The 25,563-nt window shown below is 46.1% G+C and overlaps 1 protein-coding gene across 1 annotated transcript in view; it reads right to left on the bottom strand.

The window, feature by feature from the left end:
- The window catches only part of INSC (INSC spindle orientation adaptor protein), a 128,273-nt gene that overhangs the window by 61,574 nt on the left and 41,136 nt on the right, over positions 1-25,563 (bottom strand). The window contains exons 3-5 of the mRNA XM_045556546.1: positions 4,369-4,714; positions 3,298-3,350; positions 2,251-2,374 (exon numbers count right to left, since the gene is read on the bottom strand). Of these exons, the coding sequence (XP_045412502.1) occupies positions 2,251-2,374; positions 3,298-3,350; positions 4,369-4,714 (523 nt within the window). The remainder of the gene's footprint in view (positions 1-2,250; positions 2,375-3,297; positions 3,351-4,368; positions 4,715-25,563) is intronic.

Below are 25,563 nucleotides of genomic sequence, written 5' to 3'. Positions count from 1 at the left end.
ACCTTTTGGAAGATTTGCAATGCAGAATGGCACATCATAGGAGAAGTTCTGATGCAAAGAAATAGATTTGATTTCATTTACATCAAGACATCCCAAATATAGGATCCTGGTATAATTACCAGCATCCTGGAGAACAGTATTTGAGTCACTAGTTTAGGAAACACATGCTCACATCACTGAACAGAAATTACCTTGTCTTCAGCCAATATATTTCTGCTGTCACTGCTGTCCTGTATGGAAACCTTCTAATGTAAAAAGAAGCTAAAGATCAGCCAAAAAAATATTCTGAGCATGGCAAGCTCAGCCCTTAGGAGAGCTTAGATGATGCCATGGGACATTCTGGCAGGGAAGGGGGAGAGCACTAGGAAAGGAAACAAATGGGCAGATGAATAGAGGACAAAACTCTGCTGATCCCACCAGGGGAGCGAGGCCAATGAGGGACCAAATTCTAGCAGAGGAGTAGCTGATCCTGCTCTGCTCCCAGGCCAGGCTTCAGTGACCCCGCTGGTCAGACCTGGCAGTGGAGCAGGGGACAGCCAGGAAGTAGGAGCACTGGATAAGGAATTCTACCCTGAATAAGGTCAGAATGAAGAAAAACCAGAATGGATCCAAATACACAGACCAAAAGGTCCCAGTAGGCTCCCGGCGGGCCCAGGGAGCTTTTCCCAGAATCTCGTGAACTAGAGCATCAAAGATACCCTATCCCTTTGCTCCCTGGTAGAAAGGACTGATGACTAGTTCCAAACCCGGCTGGATCTTATTGACAATCCAACTTAACACTTCCATTTCAGCCCTTTTAATTGAACCTGGCACTTCCAGGCAGGTGGTTACAAAGTCAGCATAAAGAGCAGCAGCCGGCCCCTGTGCCCCTGCTCAGACATTCCTCCAGGTCCTCTGCCCCACTGCGAACTTCAATATTCCCCACTCATCACTTCCTCGATTTCTTCACCTATTTTGGTCCCCGTGTCCTGTGGGTCCCTCTGGACTTGATGGTTCAGTTTGGGGTAGGAACCCCAGCTTGAGCCATCGCCCGTCCCGACCTGTGATGTCAGTATTGGCTCGTCAGTATTAAGTGCCTGCCCCAGTGCCCCAGCCTTAAGCCATCCCTCCCCTTTGTCCCTGTCAGGGCAGGGAGAGTGGCATCGGAGGACCTTACTGTGGTTGGGAGGGTGAGAAGGCCTGGGACCAGCTGCATTGACGTGGGGTGCAGGCCCTGCGGGAGCGAGGAGTGTGGACTGAGGCAGGATGGGCAGGTGAGTCAGCCCAGAAGGGCCAGGACCCTGGACAAAACGAGCCACATGCTCAGGAAGGAGAGAAAGGAAACTCTGGGCTTGGCAGAGGAGGCTGAGTTTGGAGAGAAGCCAAGATGGAAAGGGATTTGTTATTTGTGGGAAGCTTTTATTTGGTGGTGGGAAAAGAATGGCAAGTATGTAACACAATATTTCTGTAACTATAAATAACATGTAAATACATTTCATAATGAGAACCGTATGGAATCTGCTTTACTGGGAAGCTTCTAAAATAGCAAAGAGCAAGGGAGGGAAATAACATGTATTTAACCCCCACTACGTGCTAAGCACCTTCCATATGGTTTTGCTTAGTCCTGTCACTTTTCTCCTGGGGAAGGTTTCTCAATATACGGATGAGGAAAATGAAGCTGAAAGAGGTTAAGGAGCTAGACCAAGGTCCCATGGTGAACCACCATTTGAAAATAGATCTGTCAGGCTCCAAAGCCCTCCCCGTCTTTCTAAAATCAAACATGAGCCTGCCTAGAGGCAGGGGCAGGACTATAGGACCTTTCAGGAGTCTTCTCTGTTACCAGAATTTCCAGAATTGGCTTATTCCTGGCAGATACCATAAGTCTTTCAGGATAGTAATATCCATTGGGTGCACTATGAACAATAACTCAACAGAGAAGATTTAGGGTGATGGGGACAATATTGAAAGTGTAATTGGGAGATGCCAGGCACTGCCGATGCCTTGCTGTGTGACCTTGAATAAGTCCCTCCCCTCTCTGGGCTCCAATTTTCACATCTGGAAAATGCAGAGTTGGGTCAGATGCTCAGGAAGCCTCTGCCCAGCTTACAGCTTTGTCTTTCAGATGCCGGAATTGATTTCAGTGGTCTGAGCAGGATGCTTCCCAAGAAAGGCCACCTCAGCAGCTTCCCCCAGCCTGGCTCAGCCCCTCCGTCCCCCTTTCCCCCCAAGTGTCTCCTAGACACCCTTCTCCACAGCCCGGCCTGCACTGACCTGCACCTCCCGCGTCAGGGCCAGCTCCAGCAGCTGGCCGAAGTGCTGGCCCAGTGTGCTCAGGGTCTCGCTCACACAGGCCTTCATGGACTTCAGGACATGTTCATTCTCCACCTGGAGGCACCTGGGGAGAAGGAACCGCGGTGTGAGCCACTGGGAGGGGCACACAGTCCACACAGAGCCATTGCAGGGGCCAGATCTGGGCCTGCTCCAGGCCTGGCGTTGGGGTGGGGGTCGGAGAGACGGAAGCCGTGAAGAAGGGAGCTGCAGTGCCAGGTGTCTCCAGTGCTCACTCTAAAGGCATATGGCAATGTCTGTGGCCCTTGAGGATTTTCTCCCCAGATGGAAAACCAGAGGGGGATCTGGCTCAAATTTACCCCTGTAGCCTGAGAATGCTCCACCCGGGAAAGCCAAAGACCCCATGGAGCCCCAGGGGATGCCAAGATCCAGATTCTCCCTGCAGAACAAGGGGGCTGGGAAGGGTGAGGGAAAGTGTCAACACACACCCGGTGTGTATACATGTGAGGCTGAGTGTGTGTACGTGTCTGAGTGTAAACTTATGTATGTTTATGCACGCGAAACATGCAGAAGAGGGCGTGGGTGTATTTCTGCGGTTGTGTGAGTGTGTGTTTATATATCTGTGTATGAGCAAGCGAGTGTCTGTGAACATCTGTGTCATATGTCTGTGTGCATAAGGGTTTGTGTGTCTGCTTTCACCTTGCCTGGACTCTTGCCTTGACTCTGGGGACTAGGGAGCCTTCCCAAAGCTGTGGGAAACCTTTTCCTTGTTACCAACTCCTCGAAAATCCTCTTTGTTCCTATGCCCAGCCCTCTCCTCTGCCTTTTACCTTATCCCTAGGGCCAGAAAATGGGGCAGAATATTCCAAGGGAACCGTTTAAGGTTTCTGATAAAAGTCAGGAAAAGGAAGCTCCTAAACTATCACCAGTTCTCTCCACTCCCACTCTCCCTCTGGGAGAAGATGCCAGCCCCGTCCCCTGTTGCAAGACAGGCTGGCAGACCCTGGGAGACCCAAGGTCCAGATTTACCTCTCCGTGACTGCTGAGAGCTCTGAACATTTCTCCATTAGCAGCTTCTCAATCTGTAGAAAAGTAGATCAATTTTATTCAATTCAATAAGCATTGATTGAAGACCAACTGCTGTGCCGAGCACTCTGGGGCATAAAGAGGAAGAATCAAGTTATCTGACCTGGGGAACAGGCACTTGATCTGTAACACAGGGTGACATGCATGGCAAAAGAGATCGTTGTCAGCTGCTTTGGGAGAAAATAAAAAGAAAATAAGAAAATAAAACTGAGCAATTAGTTATGCTGGGGCGCCTGGGATGCTTCAGACAGGAAATGGCATTTCAGTTGGGTTTTGAAGAATAAACAGAAGTTTACTGTCTACAAACTAGAGGAAGGAAAAGTTTGAGGCAAAGGGTAAAGCATGAAGGTGAAAAGCAAATGACAAAGGAAAGAGAACTAACGACAAGGGAGATTTTCAATGGTTCGCTTTGGGCTTTGAGAAGAAAATTCAGTGTCATGAGCTATGGAATCAGAAAAGCTTAGGCTGAATCCTGTTCAGACCATTCACTGCACAACTTTGGGAAAGTAACTCAGCCTCTCGGAACTTCTGTTTCCTCATCTGTAAAATGAGGATAATAATACTGATATTTTTAATCAACTGCTTTAAATGTTGTACATGTAACAATTCATTTAGTCTTCTCAATGAATCTGTAAAATAAATGCTATTATTATACCCACTAGGATGAAGGCACTAGGGCAAAGGGAAGTGAAGTAACTCGCCAAGGTTCTCACAGCAGAGCTGACATTTGAACCCAGCTAGTCTGGCATTCAAGTTAACATACTTAACTATTGTGCAGCTTCTCACAGTGGTGGTGCCAACATCACAGGTTGTGCAGGTTAAATGGGATACGTGTAAAAACACCTAGCACGATGTCACGTATTAGGTACTCAGTAAAGGTCCTTACTCTCTTTCTTCCTTGCTTTATTGGAAACAAAGGGAGGAAAGGTGCACGCTCCACACAATTCAGACCCACTCTGCTCGGAGGCATCTCCACTCCCAGAACCCACCCCCCCTCATCCCCGGGCAGCTGACCTGGCCCATTTCCTGCGAGGGGCTCCTGCTGACAGCGCTGTACTCGCTGACCATGGAGCGGGCGTGACAGGTGAGACGCACACTCATGCTGTGCACGCGCGCCCAGCGGTCCTGGGCCAGCTTCTGCCCGATCCTGCGCAGCTCAGTGCTGACGACCCAGCCCCGCTTGAGCAGCAGCTGCAGGGGGTCTCCTGGGCCAGGGCCACCGGCCAGGATGAGGTCACCCTGTGCGTCTTCCTCCAGGCTGATTGGCTTCGCCTGCAGGACACACATGCACTCACACTCGGTCATGAGCTTCAGGTCCTCCATCCAGCGCTGGACTGAGTCCACCTGCATTAGGTGCAGCCTGCAACCAGGAAACAGCACCAGGATGACTATCAACACTCCACAGTTTCCAAAGATTTCCCTTCCAGGCCATCTGATGTTTACTAAGCACCTACTACATGCTCAGCACTGTTTCTCCCATTCATGAACTCACTTCTGGTTATCTCCATCTTACAGATAATAAGCCTGAAGCACAGAAGTTTTGAGGGCAGGTGACCAGACAGACAATGAAGTCTGACAGAGTAGCAAATGGTTTACAATAAATGGAAAATGGAAATAGCCTAAATATCATATAATAGTTACATTGAGTGGGTTATGCTATAGCTACATGGTTATATAGTATCCACTTATTTAAAATAATGCTTTCCAAAAGTTTAAAGCAAAGAAAAATGTATATGCTAATAAAGTGGAGAATACAGTATGAAAAAAATGTAAATGTAAACCCACAATTATTATAATAAAAAATTTAAAGCTATGTACAGAAAAAATATTTAAAGGAAAGACATTAAAATGCTAAAAGCTCTTAATGGGTGGTAAAACTAAAGGCTTTTGCTTTTTTAACTTTTCTTCAATTCCCAGATTTTCTATAGTGAGCATGTATATTACTTTTATAATGGAAGAAAATTAACTTTATTTAGTACAACAGCAAGAGAACATAGATTAGATCCTAGTATCTTAATCAAATAAAAATCACTCTAAAATTCATTGGGTCAAATAAAAGTTAGTAATAACAGTTCATGAATGAAGCATTGAACATTTGTCAAGGGCCTTGTATTTAATATCATGTAAGTTCCAGGCATTGAAGGAAAAGTAGAGATGAAGATGTCAAGTCTCTACTCTCAACGAACTTTTGATCTACCTAAAGAATCAAGACAAACTAATGAGAAGTTAAAAGACAATTACTATGTGTCAATTAAAAATAAAACTTAAAAACAAAACAAAAGAAGACAATAATGGATTTTGTCATCATTTTGTAACACAAAACATGCATAGTTAATAATTAAGGCTGAGCTCAACTCCCTTTGTTTTTGGCTTTTAATAGCCTTCTGATTAGTATTTCTGTCCTAATCTTACCACCTGAAGCATTCCGTACCTACTACCAATTCACTCACTCGTTCTCCGACTATGTATCCTGTGCCTACCATGCGCCAAGTATCATTCTAAGACAGGCTATAGCAGCAAACAAATAATCACTTCCCTTCCAAAAGTTACATTCAAGTGAGCAGGCATTCAATTTTCAAAATAAATAAGCAATGTATATAATATGTTGGAGGTAGTAAATGCCAGGAAGTAAAAGGGAACGAAAGAGAAGGTTAGAGAGTGCGGGTGGTGGAAAGGGAAGTGGGCATTGCAATTTAAAATAAGTGTATCAGAAAAGGCTCACTGAGAAAGAGACATTTGAGCAAAGACTTGAAGGACATGAGGAAGGGAACTCTGTAGCTATCTGGGGGTAAACTGTTCCAGGGGAGAAAACAGCAAGTGCAAAGTCTCCGAGGCAGAAGTGTCCTTGAGACGTGTGAGGAATAGCAAGGAGGCCGAAGTAGCTGACGGAGAGCTAGCTGGGACCTGAATGAGTCAAAACTCCTGGGGCTAGGACAGGAGAGTTTCTATGACCTGGCACCAACCTCCCTCCCTGCACAGCTCCCTTTTCTATCTCCCCCGACCTTAGCACCCCTGCCATAAACATGCTCTCCACACTCCAGCTACACTCAGCCTCCCCATTTCCCACACTCAGCACTCTCTTTCACAGTCTCCTGTGCCCTTGAACACTCAGTTCTCTCTCAGACTGAAATCCCCTTTCCTTCTCTACTTGGCAGATTCCTACTCACCCTGCAAGGCCCAGCTCTCACGTCACTGCCTCTGAAAAGCCGCAGCCAGAACTCACCAGTTCCTTCCCAGGGCCCCTGCATCCTCCATTGGAGCACTAATAACATTCTGTTGTTACTGTGTCTGGCTTGTTGCCAGTGCCCGACATATATCAGTCACTCTGTAACTGCATGTCCGCGAATGTGTGGCGAAGTGCCAGGCACTTCCTAGGATACATCTATACCTATGCAGAAGACTTCACATGCCTCCGCTATTCGTGCTGCCCAGAGAGCGCCCCAAGACTGACATGATAGGAAAGGGGATATAGAGGATGAAAAAACATACGGTCATTGTGTTCTGGAGACACATGACTGGGAGGCAAACTGACCTAGGGGCTGCAAAGAGGCAACAAATAAACTACTCAGTCCGGCACTGACTCAGTCACTCCCGCACTGACTCAGTCACTCCATAAGCACTTTGCAGTGGACATCGGTTGCTTTGTCTGCTCAGCATCCCCTCCTCCGTTTTCTGTCAGTTGCAGAGACAAGTTACATCAGCTACCTCCTGGGGTGGCTGCCCAAGCTTCTGCTGTTCCCTTTTCTTAGGGAAGAGCCCCTCCTCCCAAACATAGGGGTGGTCCACCAGTGGCCATGTCTGGCGGTGTGAAAACGCTCCCGGCTACAGTTGGTGGTTGATCCAGGGGTGGCTCCTGAACCAAGCTGCACTAATTCAATTCCTTCCCCCACACCATGAAACTTAGAACCAAGAGTCACAGAGACAAGGATGGTTGCACAGGGGACATGGTAATGGCAGCAACTTCACTTGTTCCAGGAGAAACTCCAGGATCATCTGGGGAGTAGGAGATAAGTCCAAGAGTTAATTCTGTTGCCTATAACCAAAAGAACTTTTGCTAAAACACAAGTCCACAAATAACTAAGTGGAGTCAGTGCCATCCCTCAGGGTAAAGGTCTTCTGGGAATTCAAGGGAGGAAGCTGTCCTTTCCAGCTGGAGGGCAGGGGAAGGTGCTGGAGGAGATGCTCAGAGAGCTAGGGAGGGTTCTGACATGTCAAGACAGTGGGAGCAAACTTGAGGGTCGGGCAGTCAAAGGTAAAATGAGGAAGTCCCTCGGACTACAGTCCCACATTCCAGAAGAAAGGGAGCCATGAGGAAGAAAACCAGAAAGGTGGATGGGGGTCCTGATTGTGAGAAGCCTTCAATGCCAGAATAGGGCTGGGCATTTACAGTGAAAGCCCTGGGAAGCTACAGAAGGGTGGCAAGGCAGAGCAGCAGAGGTGGGGATTGGTGGGGCTGGAAGATGGCTAAATGGAACCAGCCCCTGGCACAAAGGAAACCTGTGTACTGGGGCAGGCTCTCAGCACACCTCCCTGAAGAAGAGCTCTGGAATCCTCTGAATGGAAGTGCTCGCACCTCCTTACCTCTAGCCTGGAGGGGAAAGAGCCAGGGAAGAGGCAGGAGGGGAGAAAAAGGGAGTCAGAGCCACCAACACTTGAGGTCTGAGCCCATCCTAGGAGGCCTGCTGAGATCCCAAACATGTGTATTTGCCAAACCCTTTAATGCACACTGGAGGCATACTCAGTTCTTGCTCTTTAAGATCTTTGAGAAATAGGAAGAAAGTGAGATTTGAGAAACTGTGTTAATTAAAATCCTAGTCGATTCATCACTGTGCTGGTAGGAGAAGTGAAATGACAGAACTATTGATTTCTCCAGGAGCTGAGTGTTTGTGCCTATGAGTGTCTGTTTGTGGATATGAATTCATCTGGGTGTCTGTCTGTATTATCTGGATGCCTGCATCTGTGTGTCTGGGCGTGAGCTTGTGTATCTCTCTACCTGCCTAACACCTGGATAAGTGTGCATGTGTTTACAGGTCTCATGTCACATAAACTGGATGATTGAAAGTAGAGGGGTGTGGGGCTTGAGCATGGGCTGCAGTTAGTGACTCACTTCCAAAGAAAGAGGATAGAAAGAGAAGAAAAAAAGGTAACTTTACAGTGGAGAAACCTAGAAGACACTACCTCTCCAAATGATCAAGGTTATGCTCACCAATGATAAGCCATGTTGAGAGCATGTACCTCTGATATGATATGATATGCCACCCTGTGGAGTTCTTCCTCCCAAAACACATAACCTCAGTTTCATGATGACAGAAACATCAAACAAACCCAAACTGAGGGAAATTCTACAAAACACCTGACCAATACTTCTCAAGACCTCGAAGGTCATCAAAAGCAAGAGAAGACTGAGAAACTGTCATAGACCAGGGACACTAAGGAGATGTGATAACTAAACTTAATATGATGTCTTGGGTGGAATCTTGAAGCAAAAAAGACCATTGTGGAAAAACTAGTGAAATCCAAAAACAGTCAGCCTTCAGAATCCACAGGTTCCACGTTGAAAATATTCAAAATGAAAAAAATAATAATAATACAACAATAGGAAAGAACACAAATTAAAAACCAATGCAGTATAACAACTATTTACATAGCACTTATATTTTATTGGGTATTATAAATAATCTAGAGATGATTTAAAGTACACAGGAGGATGTGCACAGGTTCTATGCACATAGTATACCCTCTTACAGATGGCACTTGAGCATCTGTGGATTGAGTGTCCATGGAGGTGCTGGAACAAATTCCCCACGGATGTGGAGAGACGACTGTAACGTGTGGAGTTTAGTTAATAGTAAGGAACCAATGCCGGGTCCTTAGTTGTGACAAATGTGCCTTGGTTATGGAAGACACTAACAAGCAGGGACACTGGGTGTACAATGTGCGAGAACTCTCTGTACTGTCTTTGTAACTTCCTGTAAATCTAAAACTATTCTAAAGCTTAAAAGTTTATTTTAAAAAAACAGGATGGGTGGAGGGGTTCAGATGAAATTTTTCCCCCAGGAAGAACTTCACTCCCCTTGCATCTCCTGCAGCCATATCGCGAGCTGAGACTGGCTGTCTCCTGGCTTCGTATGGGGAGCAAGCTCCAGTGGACCGGTAGGCGCAACTTGGCTAAAGAACCTGGAAGTGGAAGGAAAGGGGGTCCCCAATTGGGCTAGGGGATAGAAGTCATTCTCTCAGCGGAAAGAGCATTGCTAGCCTCACTGCCTTTGCCTTCCAGTCGTGCCCCCATCATCTGTCCTAGAGTCCACCAGTGACTAATCCCAGGACAGCCCCTTAGACCCGTGCCTTCTGTGCTTAGCTACCTCAGGGGACCCTGTCTCTGAGGCCCCTCTGACTGGCTCAGAGTGACCAAGCTCCTTCCTTAACCACCTGAACAGACAGACCTGGAGCCAGCGCTTCCTTGGGACTGAGCAGCCTATTGTCTAAGGACTGTGGGCGTGAGAGGGGCTTGGCCAGGCACAAGCCATCCAGGCTCGCACACTGGCACGTGGGGGTAGAAAGCGCTAGCTCTGCTTCCCATCATCTCTGTGACCTCAGGCTGCCGCTTGTTGTATTTCTTTTCTCTGAAATTTTAGTGAAATTTAACGTATGTTCATAAAAGTGAACAAATGATAATGTTGAGCTACAGTCTGATAAATTTCCATAAGATCAACACATCCATGCACCCAGCAAACAGATAAACAGAATTATTACTAATACCCTAGAAGTCTCCCTTACGCCCTCTTCTGGTCACTCCCCAACCAGAAGAACCAGTGTCCTGACTTTTAACGTCACAAATTAGTGTTTTGAGTAAGTTTCTTACTTACTCAACCTTACTGAATTAACCTCGTTCAGCCTCAATTTCTTTATCTGTAAGACAGAGATAGTAATAGAACCGTCCACACAAGATGAATGGAAGAATTAAATTAAAGGGTGAATGTCAAGGGCCTGGTACCCCACATGGCACAAAGAAGATGCTCAAAAATGTCAGTTCCTTTGTTGCCCTTCCCCACATGTACCACTTCAACACCTATAATGTAACTATAAATATAATAATGGCTAGCATGTATTGAGCACCATGCTAAGAGCTTTACATGAATCATTTCATTTACCCACCCGGACAATTGTCTTCATTAGATCTTAAATATTATTATTCTCCCCATTTTACAGATGAGGAAGGTGAGATGCAAAGAAGTAAAATCACCCAGGTAAAAAGTAGTAGCCCTAAAAGGGAGAACCCATTCTCTCTCACTTGAGAGTCTGCTCTTAATATCTTTATGTCTATACTTTACTGCTTCCCACCCTGCCCACCCCTCAAAACAAATGCAGAGGAGCAGAGAGCAGGAAGGAGCAACCTTAACATAGGGAGATGGGGAAGACCATTTTCCCAAGCAAAAATTTCAGGGGCTGCTATGAGGAACAGGAAGATAAAGGGAAACTGTGAGCCCCTGACTCTGCCTACAGCTCTGGGGAGGAGGGTGAACAAAAAGGATGGGCCCCAGGGATACAATTGCTGCTTTCAGGCCAGGGCCACTCCAGGCTGGCCAGCTGCAGGACCACGGTGACAGCCTCAGAAATGAGGATGGACAGGGCACCAGTGGGGAAAGAAGAATCTGGTTTTCTTTAAGAAAGAGCTTAAATTAACTTTTATTTCTAGAGAGTGTTTAAACACATACCTCCTCTTTTTCCCTAAGCAGCAGCCAGACGTACAGAGAAGAAGAAACAAAGCAGACTAGTAAGCTCAGGGGTCCCTGTCTCCTCCTAACCTCACTCAGTAGCTTGTCCCCAGCCCTGTCAAGCAAGCGCATCCTGCCTGGGTCCAGAGCAGGGAGGACATTGGGAGGTTCAGGCCCACCAGCAGGTGAAGGGCAAAATGAGTTAGCTGCTCAAGGGCCCTCCACCCAGCCCAACTTCTCCCAAAATGCTTTGCACCCAAGCTGCCCAAGTTACAACTAAACCATTGGGTTAATAACGTAGTTGTGGTTATCTAAAAAATATACAGCGAACTGGATGCAAAGTAGTTCTGAAGTGACAAGGAAACAAAAGTAGAGAAAATTCATCAGTAACAATAACTACTATTTATTGAACCCTTACAGTGCCCCAAGGGCTGTGCCCTTATCATGCATTATTTTATTCTTACAGCCTGACTAGATGCACACTCTTATTATCTCCACTTTACAGATGAAAATACAGAGGTATAGAACGGATACATGACTGAGGAGAGCCAGAACTCCATGCAGGCAGCCTGACTCCAGAGACTGTGTGCTGCTGACACTCTATGTAGTTTCCCACCTGTGTCTCTCCTCCACCAGACTTTTGTCATACCCTCAAAAGCAGGCATTGTCTGATTCATCTCAGTATCACCTACACTCAGCATGAAGCCAGACACATAGTAGGTATCAAAAAATTTGTAATTAAGTCAAGTAATCTTGAGACTACGTGGGAGAGATGGATCATAAGCCTTGCCAAGCCAGCTGAAAATATTTTCTGAACTTGCAGGAAGTTACACAAGAGGGACACAAGTGTCCTGGACTGGCACAGAAGAATGCCCCGAACCCACTGCATCCTCCGTTCCGAGACTACATTTAGGGAGGTGTGGACTCTGTGTATGGCTGGGAAGTCAGACATAGTGAGTTCCCTGCCCTGTGGTAAAAGTGTAAGTGTTGGGTAAGTAACTAGATCCCACAAAAAGACACGACAAAATTTTTGGTTCTGAATAAAAATACTGGAAGCAGATGTCCATAAAACCAGACAAACCATAAAAAACCATACAAGACATTATACAAACAAACGTTCCTGTTTTCCACTAAGCAATGCTCTGGTTGGGTGGAGCTTGGACCCTTAGCAACCATTGTCCCAACTCTCAGAATCTGGCCTGAACTTAAAGGCAAACAGTGATCTAGTGAGGCATGGATATATATACCTGAGCCCTTGGGAAGTGCCTGTCCCACATGATACTATTAACAAATCTAGAATATTCTCAACCAGTTCAAAAAGATTCAAAATATTAAGCAGTGTCTCCCAGGCAATTCCTGGTCAACCTGATTCAATGAAATACTGTTGACGCTGACTATGTGCCCTCCCTTGTGCTGGTGATCCCCGCCCTTAGGAAGCTCATGCAGCCTAGTAGAAGAAGTAGACATAAACAAACACAGCCCGACTTTGCTCTTATCCCATCATGATGAGTGTTTCCAGGAGTGCCCAGAGTTCATCTCATACATGTTTCCCCACAAACAAAAAACAAAAAACTGGTTCAGCCAATCACAAGATGGAACCAGATGATTCTGCCACTCTTTCTTCCTTTAGCACGCTTACACTGGGTGTGACCATAGCTGCTGTTCCCTGCCATGTCCACCCAGCATGGCTGCCATTCCTTCTGGTGAATGTCATACTCTCTGGGCTCTACTAGATATCTCAGGCTGCCACAGTCACCCCTTCTTCTCATACTGCTACCTCTTCTAGGTACCATCGTACCACCCACTACCAGGTGTGCCACTGGGTCTTCTTCACATCACTGTGGCTTCTGTTGGGTACCACTGCTCCCACTAGGGCATGAACTCTAGAGCTGGATTGCCTGGATTCAAATCCCAGCTCTGCACTCACTAACTGTGTAGCTTTGGGCAAGTTACATAACCTCTCTGTGCTCCAATTGCCTCATTGGCAAATGGGGAAAGATGAAAGTACCTAATGCCTAGGCTTTTTGTGATTTTATATGTATACACACACAAACACACACACACACACACACACAGACATGCACACAAATATACGAAATGCTTGACAGGCAATATTACATGTGTTAGTTACTATTAAGGCAATTCTAATAAAGCAGTTGTATGATCAGAACTTTTTAACTTAAAGGTCAAAGAAAATGAAGAAAATTCTGGGAAGATGGCAGTGGTGGCAGCAGAGATTTTCAATCTCTCCAGATCCTCACATAAAAACTGGCAGAGCAACTAGATAACAACCCCCCATGGGTAACACTTATCACAAAACTAGGTGGTAAGGTAGACCCACATACCTCAAAATAAAAGCAAGTGGGGTCAAACCACCAGCAGCTGTAAGACCACTTGGTATCCTCTTGTAAGACGAAGAGAAAGAAAGGGGAAGCAAAAAGGTGGTATCTGATGAACATGAGAAAGGAGAACCCAAAATGCCACTGGATATTTACTGGGAAGCACAGTATGAGGATGTGAGAACAGCAGCTGAAACTAGAAGGGGGTCTGCCCTTCCAATACAGGTGAGGTCACGGTGTCCCCTCTCAAAATGACCCACCAAGAATCTCTTCACAACAAAGCACCACATTATGGAGAAACTTCTGGAAGTGGAATCAGAATTGAGTGGGACAGGGACAACAAAGGCAAAGGAAAGAGATATTGGGATCAATGTGAGGGAAGGAAGGAGAGCTAGGAATGCTCAGAGAGCAGTTCACCATATTTGTGGACTCTACACTCAAATAAAAGAAAATGGAATTCTGTGAAGTTACAAGAGTTTTCCTGAACCTGCCTCCCTCCAAAGGTTTGTGAAAACTAACTGTACTTAAAAATGTGCAACAGAAAATTATTGAAGTCTCATCCTGCACAAGTTATTTTAAAAAGGGAATAAATAGCAGAATAATATCTCTACAATTAGGAAATGCCAGGAAAAAAAATCTCACAAAAAAGATGAAAACTATAACCTACTATTTCAAAATAAGCTTAAAATTTTAAGAAAATTATGTAAGACATGAAAAAGAAGCACAAAGTCTCAGAAAGGAGATGTCCTAACTCAGGGAAGAATTAGAAATAAAAGTGAGAAAGTTATTTGAGAAACAAAGACTAAACAAGAAGAAGCAAGTAATATAATGGCTTAAGAAAATCAAATGCAAAAATGAAGAAAATTTTAAAAATAAAAAATGAAGAAAGAGATAAAAAGAATTTAAGAGAAAGTGACAAATATTAAAGATAGATAAAGAAGATCCAATAGATAAAAGTTCCTGAGAAAGAAACCCAATGCATGGAAACAGAATAAACACAAAGAACCTTAAGTCAGGAAAACTTTCCTGGTGGGGGAAAAGATTTAAAAATACAGATTGAAAGAGCATACTACATACATAAAAACAAACATGCAAGACATGTTCTAATAAGATTATTGGACAAGAGAAAAGAAAGAAAAGGAAGGAAAGAAAGAAGGAAGGAGGGAAGTAGGAAGGGAAGGAGAGAGGGAAGAAGAAAAGAAGGAAGGATGGAAGGATGGAAGGAAAGAAGGAGAGAAGGAGGAAGGAGGGGAGGGAGAAAAGAGGGAATCCTTTGTGCATCTAGAAATAAGTACATGCAGATTTTTTTGAAGCAATACTTATACCAGAAAAAAGTAGAGTTTCATATTTCAAATACTCAAGAAAATGAAGTTTGCACCAAGGATTTTACATTCATCCAAAATTATTTTCAAGTATAAGGTGAGAAGAAGCTCTGATGGCAGAAGTGGTTTTGGACAGCAATCCTTCCAGAATAACTGAGAAGATAAAATCAACAAGACTTGTACTCTGATTCATACAGATGATGAGGGAATCATCAAAGATGAGACCCAGATTATTCGACTTGAGCAGCTGAACGGATGGGAGAACCAAGTGTGGAAGCCACAGTGATGGAAGCCACAGTGATAGAAAACACAGTTCAAGACGTGTGGAAGCTAATAGACCTTCTGTCTCTTCTTTTCAAGAAGTCCAGTCCCTCCTACTGGACTTCATTTCATACTCTCACAAGTCTCACTCTGAATATTTATTCATTCATTCAACAAATATTTACTTAGTGCCAAATATGTGCCAGGAACTGTTCTAGCTGCTTAGGATATATTAGTAAACAAAACAAGCCAACATCCCAAGCTCCTGTGGAGGGTACATGATAGCAGGGAAAACAGACAATAACAATAAACATAATAAATTAAAAAGTATACAGTATTTTAAAAGCAGATAATTTCTGTTAAAAAGTAGAGGTAGAATAAAGAGGACCAAGATCACTCATGTGGGAAGCGGGGCAGTAATCGCCACTCTAAATACGTGGTCAGGGTAGAGGTCATTGAGAAGCTGAGATTTGAGCAAACACCGCAAGGGAGTAAAAGAATTAGCCATGCTGAAACATGGGTACCGAGCGTTGCAGGCAGAGGACACAGCTAGTGCAAAGGCCCTGAAAGGGAGTATGCCCGGTTTGCTTGAGAGACAGTATGGAGATAAGTGTGGCTAGAGTAGAGTAAGCAATGGAAAGATGAGTGAATGAGCTCAGAGAAGGGATCAAGGAAGATCTCATAGGGCCTTGGAAGCCATTGTAAGCACTTTGGGTTTTACTCTGAGTAAACAGGATAATTCCCATGTCCTCCAAGGACTCTTGTCGCCAGATGTAGGCTGGGTCCACCTAGCCCATCCACTCCTCTACAGCCCAACCTGGAAGACTCTCTCACTGAGGGCTTTATAAAAACAACACACATTAGTTTAGAATGACTTAACCTTTGTTATGCAGTGAACTATAAACTGTTTACTAAACAGTTAATTGAGGCATAATTATTTATGCAGAAAGCTATAAATATTTTACAGCATGGTCAGGCTATTAACATCCAGCCCCTCCGCACAAGGCACTGGTGAGGCCCCAGCCAAGTGTGACAAAGGGAAATGTTGCTACTCTGATCTTTTTCAGTGTCTCCAGTGTTTTCATCCTGCTTCTGAATCCCAGGCTGAGCTGCATCAGCACAGGCCTCTCTGTGCATCGGGGCTTTTGTTTAAATGGCAGACGATTCTCCATCTCTCCATCCCTCGGCACTCCAAGTTCACATTCTAGGTACGTGTAGATCCTACCCCGGTGTACGGTGCTGAGCAGCTCACAGCGGCCCTGTTCCTGACTGCCACTGACCCATCTGTGCAACACCAGAAACAGGAAGGAGGTTTTCTCTCCCTCAGTGGCCTCTGCAAAATGCCTCCTGCATCTACCTGCGCTGGGAACGGCCTCTGTGTTCTCACCTATCTCCTTGCACCGACCCTCTGCTCCAAGCTGCTCCACTGGGAAAGCGTTTTCCAATGGACATTACCCAGAAATCTCCTTTATCACTATTCATCCTACCCACTTAATGTTTGGTCTGTGAATTCCATATTATTTTCTGTTAGTTAAACTGTTCAGTATAACATGGTAAGAGTGAATCCTACATTTCAGATAACCCCATTGGTGCTAGGAAAGACAAAATGGAGCCCACCAATACACCCCAAAGCTAATACTGGGAGTAATTTGTGAAGGGAGCATGGATTATGGCACTACAGTCACTCTGTCATGTCCATTTCTTCAGGCTGTGGCCCTCTCTCCAACCATAGGAGGGTTTGAGGGTAGAGAAGAGATTTGGCTCCTCTAACAAAAATTTTAATGTAGCATAGTTCCAAGCATGCTATAAAAGAAACTATTGAGTACCTTCCACATACCAGGCACATATCAAATACCTGCACATACAATATCTAACTTGTGTCCATAGAAATACTGTTTAGTGTCTGCATTTTACAGAGGAGGGAAAACTGCCACTCAGAGAGGTTCCTACAGCTGGTCAATGACTGTGCCAAAATTTCAGCCCAGGTCTGTCTGGCTCCAAAGCCTGTGCTCTCACCACCTCCCCGGTCTGTCCAGCCCCCTAATGAAGCTTGTTGTTGTTTCTGTTTCAGAAAGCTGGGGAACCTGAATTTGGTTCCAGGTAACTGTTTCCAGTCCAGTGCGCCAATATGTGCATTTGACAGTTGCTTTCCCTCTGATGACTCAGAGCTATATCTTGTTAACTCTGTCAAACTCCAGCATTTTAGGTGCCCCCTGACTGACGGAAGATATCATCAACACTCGCTGGCCTTTCATTAACTCATGAATGCTTGATTTTTTAACCTCTAAAAAGGGTAATGCATGTGTATATGCACCGTCAGAAAGAACACCTGCTTAGGGGCCATCACCTGTGTCGTCCTCCCACGCCCACCTCTCGATAGCTGTGTTCCCTTGCACGTGACACCTGCTGTACCTCCAGCCACACGGAGTTCTTTCAGTCCCTCTGCTGTGACTCCCAGCCTCCCAGCCTTTCACGTGCTGGTCCCTCTCTCCCCACCTCCTCCCCCACCTCGCTGACTCCTACCCATCCTTGAAGTCTTGGCCTAAATGTCTCTTCTGAAGGAGGCTTCTCTGACATCTCAACAAGTTTATCTCCCTGTGTCCTACATGCCTGCAGTACCCTGTCTTTCCACTGTTATACACTGGTCTCAACTGTTTACTTGTAATAAATGTCTGCTTTATCCACCAGTCAAGGCAGAGCAGGCCTTGTGTCTGTCCTGTCCTCCCTACATACCGCCCCTAGCACCAGACCTGACACACTGAAGATGCTCAGTGTCTCTTTATGGAACTGAATTAGGTTTACAAATCTATCAAATAGGAATAACAATACCCTATGTTGTCGTGCTGTCTGTCTTATTGGGGTATGAGAGTCAAGGGAGATAAAATCCATAATCATTATGGTAACATTTCGTAAGGGTGAGCCCTGTGCCATTTGTCATATGGACTGATACGCATGTATTACCTCAGTTAGTCTTCACGATGACCCTGTGAGGAGGGTATTCTTACGATCTTATTTCTACAGATGAGGAAACCGGAGCTTAGCGAGGTTAAATAACCTATCTGAGATCACACAGCTCATAAGTGGCAAAGTTTGGCCCTGAACCCAGCTCCCTGGACTCCAGACACTGAGTTCCTAAATACCACACTAACCTGCTTTATGAAAACCTGTCCTGTCCAAACATCCCATGTAGTGCAGCCAGGTAAGAATTATAAATGCATTTTCACATGTACCAATTCAGCTACTCCTTCTACTTGTGTTCAACCTTCATGGCAGTAACATGGGACTTGATGTGCAGACTAAAAAGGGGTTAGCTTTGTCTTTCCTAGTCTCCTCTCCTCCCTACTTTAAGGAATTTTCCTTTGCCAGAGTGGACATTGAGGAGAATTCACAGATCTAATGTGTCCGTTGCCATCCTGATGCCTCTGTGTGGTTCTGTGAAGGGAGGTGAGAGTACAGAACTCACCACTAGAGGGTTTCCGAGAGCCGGCTGCTACACCGTCTGCCAAGCTCCAGAACTCTCCATCAGCCCCGACCACCTGGACCCCTTTCCTCCCCCAAGCCCTGCTCCACCCCCAAGACTCAGGCTCCGACCCAGGCTTCTCTATCCCCAGTTGTGGGCAGACTCCAGGGAAAAAAGATCTTTCACCTTGGGCTGCGCTGGCAGCTCCGCCCTCCAAAAGGGCCCTGAGATGCAGAGGCCAGGAGAAGTTGCCTGGCCCGGGTCCCACAGTCAGTACACGCTGGAGCCAGGCCTGGAGCCCTGGTCTCCTGGTATGTTCTGTGACCTGCTCAGAACCAGGCCTGTGCTAGATGCTGAGGCTACAGAGATGAACAGGAGAAAATCCCAGCCCTCACAGAGCTCAGCCAAGATCCAAAACAGGCAAGAAACCACCCACAATCTAATCTGGTAATAATTACAACAGTAGCTAATGTGTTGAGTTCCAGTGAGGAGTTCCGGGCAGTGTCCAAGCCCTCTGTGTACATTATCTCCTCGAATCCTGCCCGCAGCCCTGCAAGAGAAATACTATTATTACCCCCATTTACAGACGAGGAAACTTCTGTCAGGAGAGGTCACGTGGTAAGTAAGTGGCAGAGCCATTACTCAAACCCAGGCCTCTACAGTCCAGACTTTCGGCTTTTATCAACAAAACACCACACTGCTGTCAAGAAGCTGTGAGCAGGATAGCCTAGGATCACAGGAGAAAGAGGGCTTGACTTTGCCTGGGAATATTTACACAAAGGAAGTAACATTTGCCCTGGTTCTTAGAGGAGAGGATTGCCCAGAACAGCAAGGGCAGAAGGACATCCACAAAGAGGGGACACCATGTACAAAGGCCCAGAGGCACAAAAATAAAAATATGGCAAGAAGAGTTATTGGACTAAAGCATCAGGGCCTCTGAGGGAGTGGCCAGGAAGGGGTCTGAAGAAAGACGGGGGCCCAGTGGACCAAAGACCTCAAATGCTAGGATTAGAAATTAGGGTTTAATCCCAAAGGCAATTTGGAGCCACTGAAAGGATTTTAGATCAGGGAAGTGGCAATATTTGTGCAAAGAGTCAGTAGAAAATGGACCAGAGCAGGGTTTGATACTAGACAGGAGGGTGGCCTGTCGGGAGACGCTGGTTCCAGAGCAGAGAGAGGAGATAGAAGCCCCGACTAAGGCAGTGGCGTGGGAGAGGAGGAAGCAGAGGATCTGCAAGCGAGAATACAGGATAGGACAGGGAAAGAGGGGAAAGGACCCGGGTTTCTCCTGGAGCTGCCCTTGCTGAGATAGGAAACACATCCAGGGAGAAGCTGGTTTTCATTTTGTTTGGTTTCAGGGTGAGGCACTATGACAAGTGGGGAACACAAGGCCACAGCACAAGTGGGGGACAGGCCCTGCAGAGAACCCAAGCAAAGGGGGCCCAAGCTTTCCCAGGGAGGAGACCAGGCCTGGTGAACCCCACATGGCCCCGCCACGAGCCTGGCTATTCCCAGCCGTGGTCACTGTGCCGCCACATAATAAGCTGCTCTTCTCAATTTTGGAGTCTAGGCACTGTGGCTCATTAAGGTTTGGACTGTGTGAGCGCCGAACATCCCATAATTGCATAGCTCGCCTGACTCCCTGTCATTAGCTCTCCGCCTCTCTGGGCTCGACCTCTCCTATTGGATTTGCTACCTGACCCCAACATAAAAAGTCTGGTTAAACAAGGCAGCTCCGGCTGTGCAGTGGGGGCTGCCTGCTGCCCCTGCCCCTCCCAACTCCCACTGGTTCAACTGTCCTCAGCCATGAACTTCCAGCTGCCATCTCACCATGCATGAAATCTCTCCCTTGCAAGTACAGACGAGTGATCCTATGACTTACACAGAGGAAGGGAACCGAAAATTGAGGTCAAAGCAGATGGACTGGCAATGAGTCACATTCCCTTCATGATGGAAAACCACCACAGTCAGGAGCCTGTAGGGTCTTTGGCCAAGGAACTGGAGGGGCCAGGGGCCAGGACTAGGGTTTGGTTTCCTTGGTTTCCATGGTGACCTGGAATCTGAACCTGATGCTGTAAAATTGTCACCTTGCCTGAGGAGCAGGGAGGGCACCCCAGACAGAGAACGTGGCTCCCAGGAGTCCTGCCCAGTTCCCAGCAAAAGCCTACTCCCCAAGTAGCCCTGCTCATTGCTCTCTGATGGAGGCTTCCCTAGACATCTGGAATGAGGTGACCAAGTCCTAAAATCTGAACTATCTGGAGTCTAGTAGACTCCAAACGCAAAGCCAGATGTAACCACAATCATCTCAACATACCAGGCTACTAGCCGGATGACATTTTTTAAGCTGAAATTATCCAGGGTGGAGTTGGGGTGGTAGCAAAGTCTCATACTAAGACACTGAACTGTGAAACGATACACTCCCCAAAATATTTCCCCAGGACTGCTTGAAAGTCAGAGGGAATTAAGCCCCCACACAACGAAAAGGGAGGCAATTACCAGCTATACAGTACCTTCTGTGTACCAAGCACCCTCTGCTTCAGCCCTCACAGCGGTTTGATGATTGGCATCCCATTTTACAGATGTAGAAACTGAGGCCTAGAGGCATTGCATAACTTGTTCAAGATCTCACTGCTAACAGTGGTCATAAGCTAAAATTGGTTGAGTGCTTATTAATTCTGGGTAGTGTGCTAAGTGCTTGATTCAATCATAGTAGCTCACTTACCCCTCAAAACAATCCTATGAAGTTCCCATAACTGAGTTTTGCTGATTAAGTGACTTGGCCAACATCACACAGCGGGTAAGTAGAAACGAAAGTCCAGGCAATGTGAGACCAGAGCCTTTGTCTTAACTATTATGTTACGTTCTTTGGTGGTCTTCAGCAATTTAGCTGATATTCAAACCCTCAAATCCAAAGCTGGGGCTCTTCCCACGTAAAACTGCTCTTATGACATATCAGTGCCCTTTTTAAAAGCCTGTGATCACTTGAAGACTGCGGTGTGTCTAGTCATTTCTTTCTGAGAGAGAATGGGGTGCATGCTGTTGACTTGCAGGACAGAACCGTTGGTTCTGGCCTCGTGACCACAGATCTCTGATGAATCTGCAGCGGAAGCACCACTAGAGCAGGAAGCCCTGGAGCGCGTGTAAGTGGTGACTCAGTGGGTGTGGCCCTCTCAGGACTCTGCCTGCCTGGGGTCTCTGCACCCGCTCATGGCCTTGCCTCCCTCCACCCACACCTCTTGCACTGCCCCCTTCACTCCCCAAAGCCCATCACCAGGGGAAGGTCTCTGTGCCTGACCTTGAGATGCCAAAGGGAACAGTTTCCCCAGTTGAGCAGACCTGGGCCCTGGCCACCAGCTAGTGGCACCAGTTCCTCATCCCCAGCTTGTCCTACTGACCTGGTATCCAGTGTCCCCTAAAACTCTTGGGTCAATAATATGTAGAAATCTATGCCTACTCTGTTCTTGTCTCATTTTAATTTCTTGTCACTTAGAATGGAATTTTAATTAAAAATTCTTCCAAATCCAGAATTTGGATTTCTCTGCTTTACTGTATTCCACTGTTGTGTGAAGTGGGGAGTTCTCTGTAAAGGAATGCTTTACTATATCAAACACACTTGGAAACGGCCTCCTGAACTTAGCAAGCACTCCAGTGGGCCGGGCACTGGGCTGGGCGCTGGGACTGCAGCGGGGAGATGCGAACATGCTCTCCATGAGGCGGGGTTCTTTACTGTACAGTGACACGGTCCCTCCACGTAGAACAGTGCCTGGCACTTCATGGGCACTCGATAAACATTTGCTGAGTGATTATAAACAAAAAGTATTGCTCATTATACCACATTTGGCATTTTGAAGTCAACAGAGAGGATTATGGGAGCACAGAGTAGGGATACTTAACCCAAGCTAGGGCATCTCTGTAGCTTTCCCAGGCCAGTCCTCAAAGGATGCCCTCAAGTTCACCAGGAAAAGAAGCAGAATTGGAAGAGGACAGAATTTCAGACAAAAGAAATACCATGTGCAAAGGAGCAGAGGCGTGGACTCATGTGCTGGGAAGTGGCAAGTTTCTAAGTGTAGCCCGAGGGGTGCTGGTGAAGTTGAAAATGACTGAAATCGAATACTGAAGCGTGTTAGAGCACCAGGACCCAGGATTCGCCTGTGTCATATTCCATCAAAGCAGGGCACCCACCCTCCTCAGAACACTTCTCCTGGCTATACCAAGGGGCTTCCATTAAACCTGAACAGGACACACCCTGAGATTCTAGGACGGCTCCTAAATTACTGTTCCTTGCAATTTCCATCCGAGTCACAAGGCAAACACTAGACCCCATTTGCATGTCATAGGATAGAATGGAAAGATCTTGTTTTAGTCAATGAGATTGCTTTCCCAAGCCTATAGCACTAAAGTAGGATATTTCGGTCCACCAAATGGACCAGACAATCCAAAAGTCACTCATAGACTTCTAGAATGTTAGAGCTGGAAGAGACCCTGAGCATACCTTTGTCCACCTCCTCATCCTCAGATGAAGAAACTAAAGCTCAGAGAGGGGGGATTGTTTGAGGACACACACACAGCCAGTTAGTGGAAGGCTGGCCCCAGATCCTAGTTCATGCTCCCACTGCACTGCGCTCTCCTGCAAGAAACTTGATGATGGGATGGCAGACTGTTTTTTCCAGTGAACTTAAAAGCAAAGGCCAAAAATATTTCTAAATTACTCTTTTTCAGAAGAAATAAAATGTCTCTCCAATTCTTTGACTCCTTCAACCAATTAAATCTTTAACTCTCACTCAGAGAGACTATTTAAATTAATCAAGATAACTCTCTAGCTTACCCTTTCCCTCCCAGCAGCAGTTATCTACCAAAACACATGAGATTAGCTTGCTGAAGACAGAAGAGTGCCGTGGAGAAAGGAACAAAAACTGAGCCATTTAACTTCATTTCTCACCATCACCTGAGACTCCCTAGCCAAGGGTTTGTCGTTCATTCATCAAGGATTTATTAAACACTTACTCATTCAACAACCATTTATTGAGCTCCTACCATATGTTTTGTAATCACAGCCAGGAGCACAAATATGAATCAAACATGAATTTGACCCTCAGGTCCTCAAGACATTTATCATTGAGTAGAGAAGATGACATACACATAAGTCACTACCAGCCTACCCAGGGCCTGGCTCAAAGTGAGTTCTCAGTCCAAAGTAAATCTCATTCAAATGAATGAATGAAATTGTTTTCTCTGTCACAGATAATCGCTACATGAGAATTCCGCTGGGGCAGGAAGCCTCCAGGGTCTACTGGAGGCTGAGTGGGAGAAAAACTCAAGAAACACAGCCCAGGGAAGGCAAGACTCCACAATGTGGGGAAGGGGCCTGAAGAGGATTGTGACAGTTTCATCCCCTCCTCTGGGCCTCAGTTTCCCCCATCTTATAATGAAGGGATTGCATATATGTGCTCTGCGGAAGCTCCCAGCAACAACATCCAATGCCTCTATGATCCCAGTTCCCAGCACTGTCTGGGAAGCTAAATCCAACCTTTCTTCTTAAAAATAACTATTGAATCATTGTCCCTCTGTCTTCTCAAGGTCACACCCTGTGTTTCTGTGGATTTCTCTTGGGAAATGGGAGAAGGGAGGGAATTTGATTCTAGCTTTGATTGGGTTTCCTTTCAGCTTAAACAACAGAAAAATATCCAATTATCTCATTGACAATTACAGTCTGCACATTTCACCACAGGCATAGAAAATGACCCACAAGCAGAAAAGCAGCCGCAGACCAGGGGTGCACACATGCAAGCCATTATCTGTGTGGAGACAGGCTCGCCTCCGACGGCCCCCATGGCTCAGGGAAGCTGGATGTCTCCCCATCAAGCCAGGGGCGACCAGGAGGCCGCCTGCCATGAGCTGCAGCTGCACCCAGTCCTGGCTCATCTCAGACACCAAGCTGAACAGAAACCGTGTGAGGAAGTGATTCACTCACAGTGAGAGGTCGCAGAGGAAAGCCCAAGTTGTGTACTTGCCACAAATCCAGGCCTGATCAGGCCAAGAGAGAAGGCAGTGAATAAAGCATGAGTTCTATGAGGGTAGGGACCATGTCTGAATAGGTCCCAACATGTCCTAAAGTGCACAGCACCATACAAGGTGCGTGATCTACACTCAATATATATTTGTAGAATAATTTTGTTGAAGGCTAATGAATACACAACTACCTTAATAATTGAATAAGTGATTTGTTTGCATAATGCCCCAAGAACATTGTGGAATAGACAAAGACAAAATGGAGTATTGGCCAGCACTCAGGTTTAAGCACCATCTAGAAACAGGTACCCTAGCTGTGCTACCTATAAGCTCTGTCTTTGTGCAAGTAACCTCACCTCCCCAAGCCTCAGTTTCCTCGTGGGGTGGACATCATGCTGTGCTGCCCAGATTCCCCCGTACAGAAGGATTTGTTGCCCCAGCTCCTGGAAGTATCATTAGCCAACAGCCTTCAGCTGTCAGGCCCTCCTGATACTCGGAGTCACCTCATCTAAGGCCATACCCTTCCTAGAGCTGCCCACTTATTAAAAGGAAAACTTTAGACAAAATAAATTTAACAGAGTTTATTTGAGCAAAGAACAATTCATGAATCAGGCAGCACTCTGAGCCAGAGAGATCGCACAGGAAAGTCCCAAATTGTATACTTGACACAAATCCAGGCCTTATCAGGCCAAGAGAGAAGGCAAGAATGAAGCGTAAATAAAGCGTGAGCCAGCAGCATGGACAGCACAGACAGGCCAAACACGGAAGGAGAACCAAGAAAGTCTGCGTGATTGGTTAGAGTGGAAAGACTCAAGTTAGAGGTTAGTTGGCAGTTTCTGATTGGTAAAGTTTCCAGTTTCCTTTTACTGATTATGCTGGGCTTTGGTTTGCTTACATAGAAACTTAAACTGCTGAAGCAGCCCTAACCTAATGGTCTCCCAATTAAAAAAAATTTAAATACACTCCAAAGACAGATAAAAGTGGGATATAAAGGATCTGGCCATTTCAGCCCATGAATAACAACTCTGATTCCAAAGCTCCCTGTGAGGTCAGCTGAGGTCATTGAGCCAACATCACAGCTCATCTTCACCCTCTGACTGGTC

This window comes from Lemur catta, chromosome 7, assembly GCF_020740605.2.
Source record: "Lemur catta isolate mLemCat1 chromosome 7, mLemCat1.pri, whole genome shotgun sequence".
NCBI lineage: Eukaryota > Metazoa > Chordata > Mammalia > Primates > Lemuridae > Lemur > Lemur catta.
The sequence above is the reverse complement of the archived record's forward strand: the minus strand, read 5'-3'. Positions and strand labels throughout refer to the sequence as shown.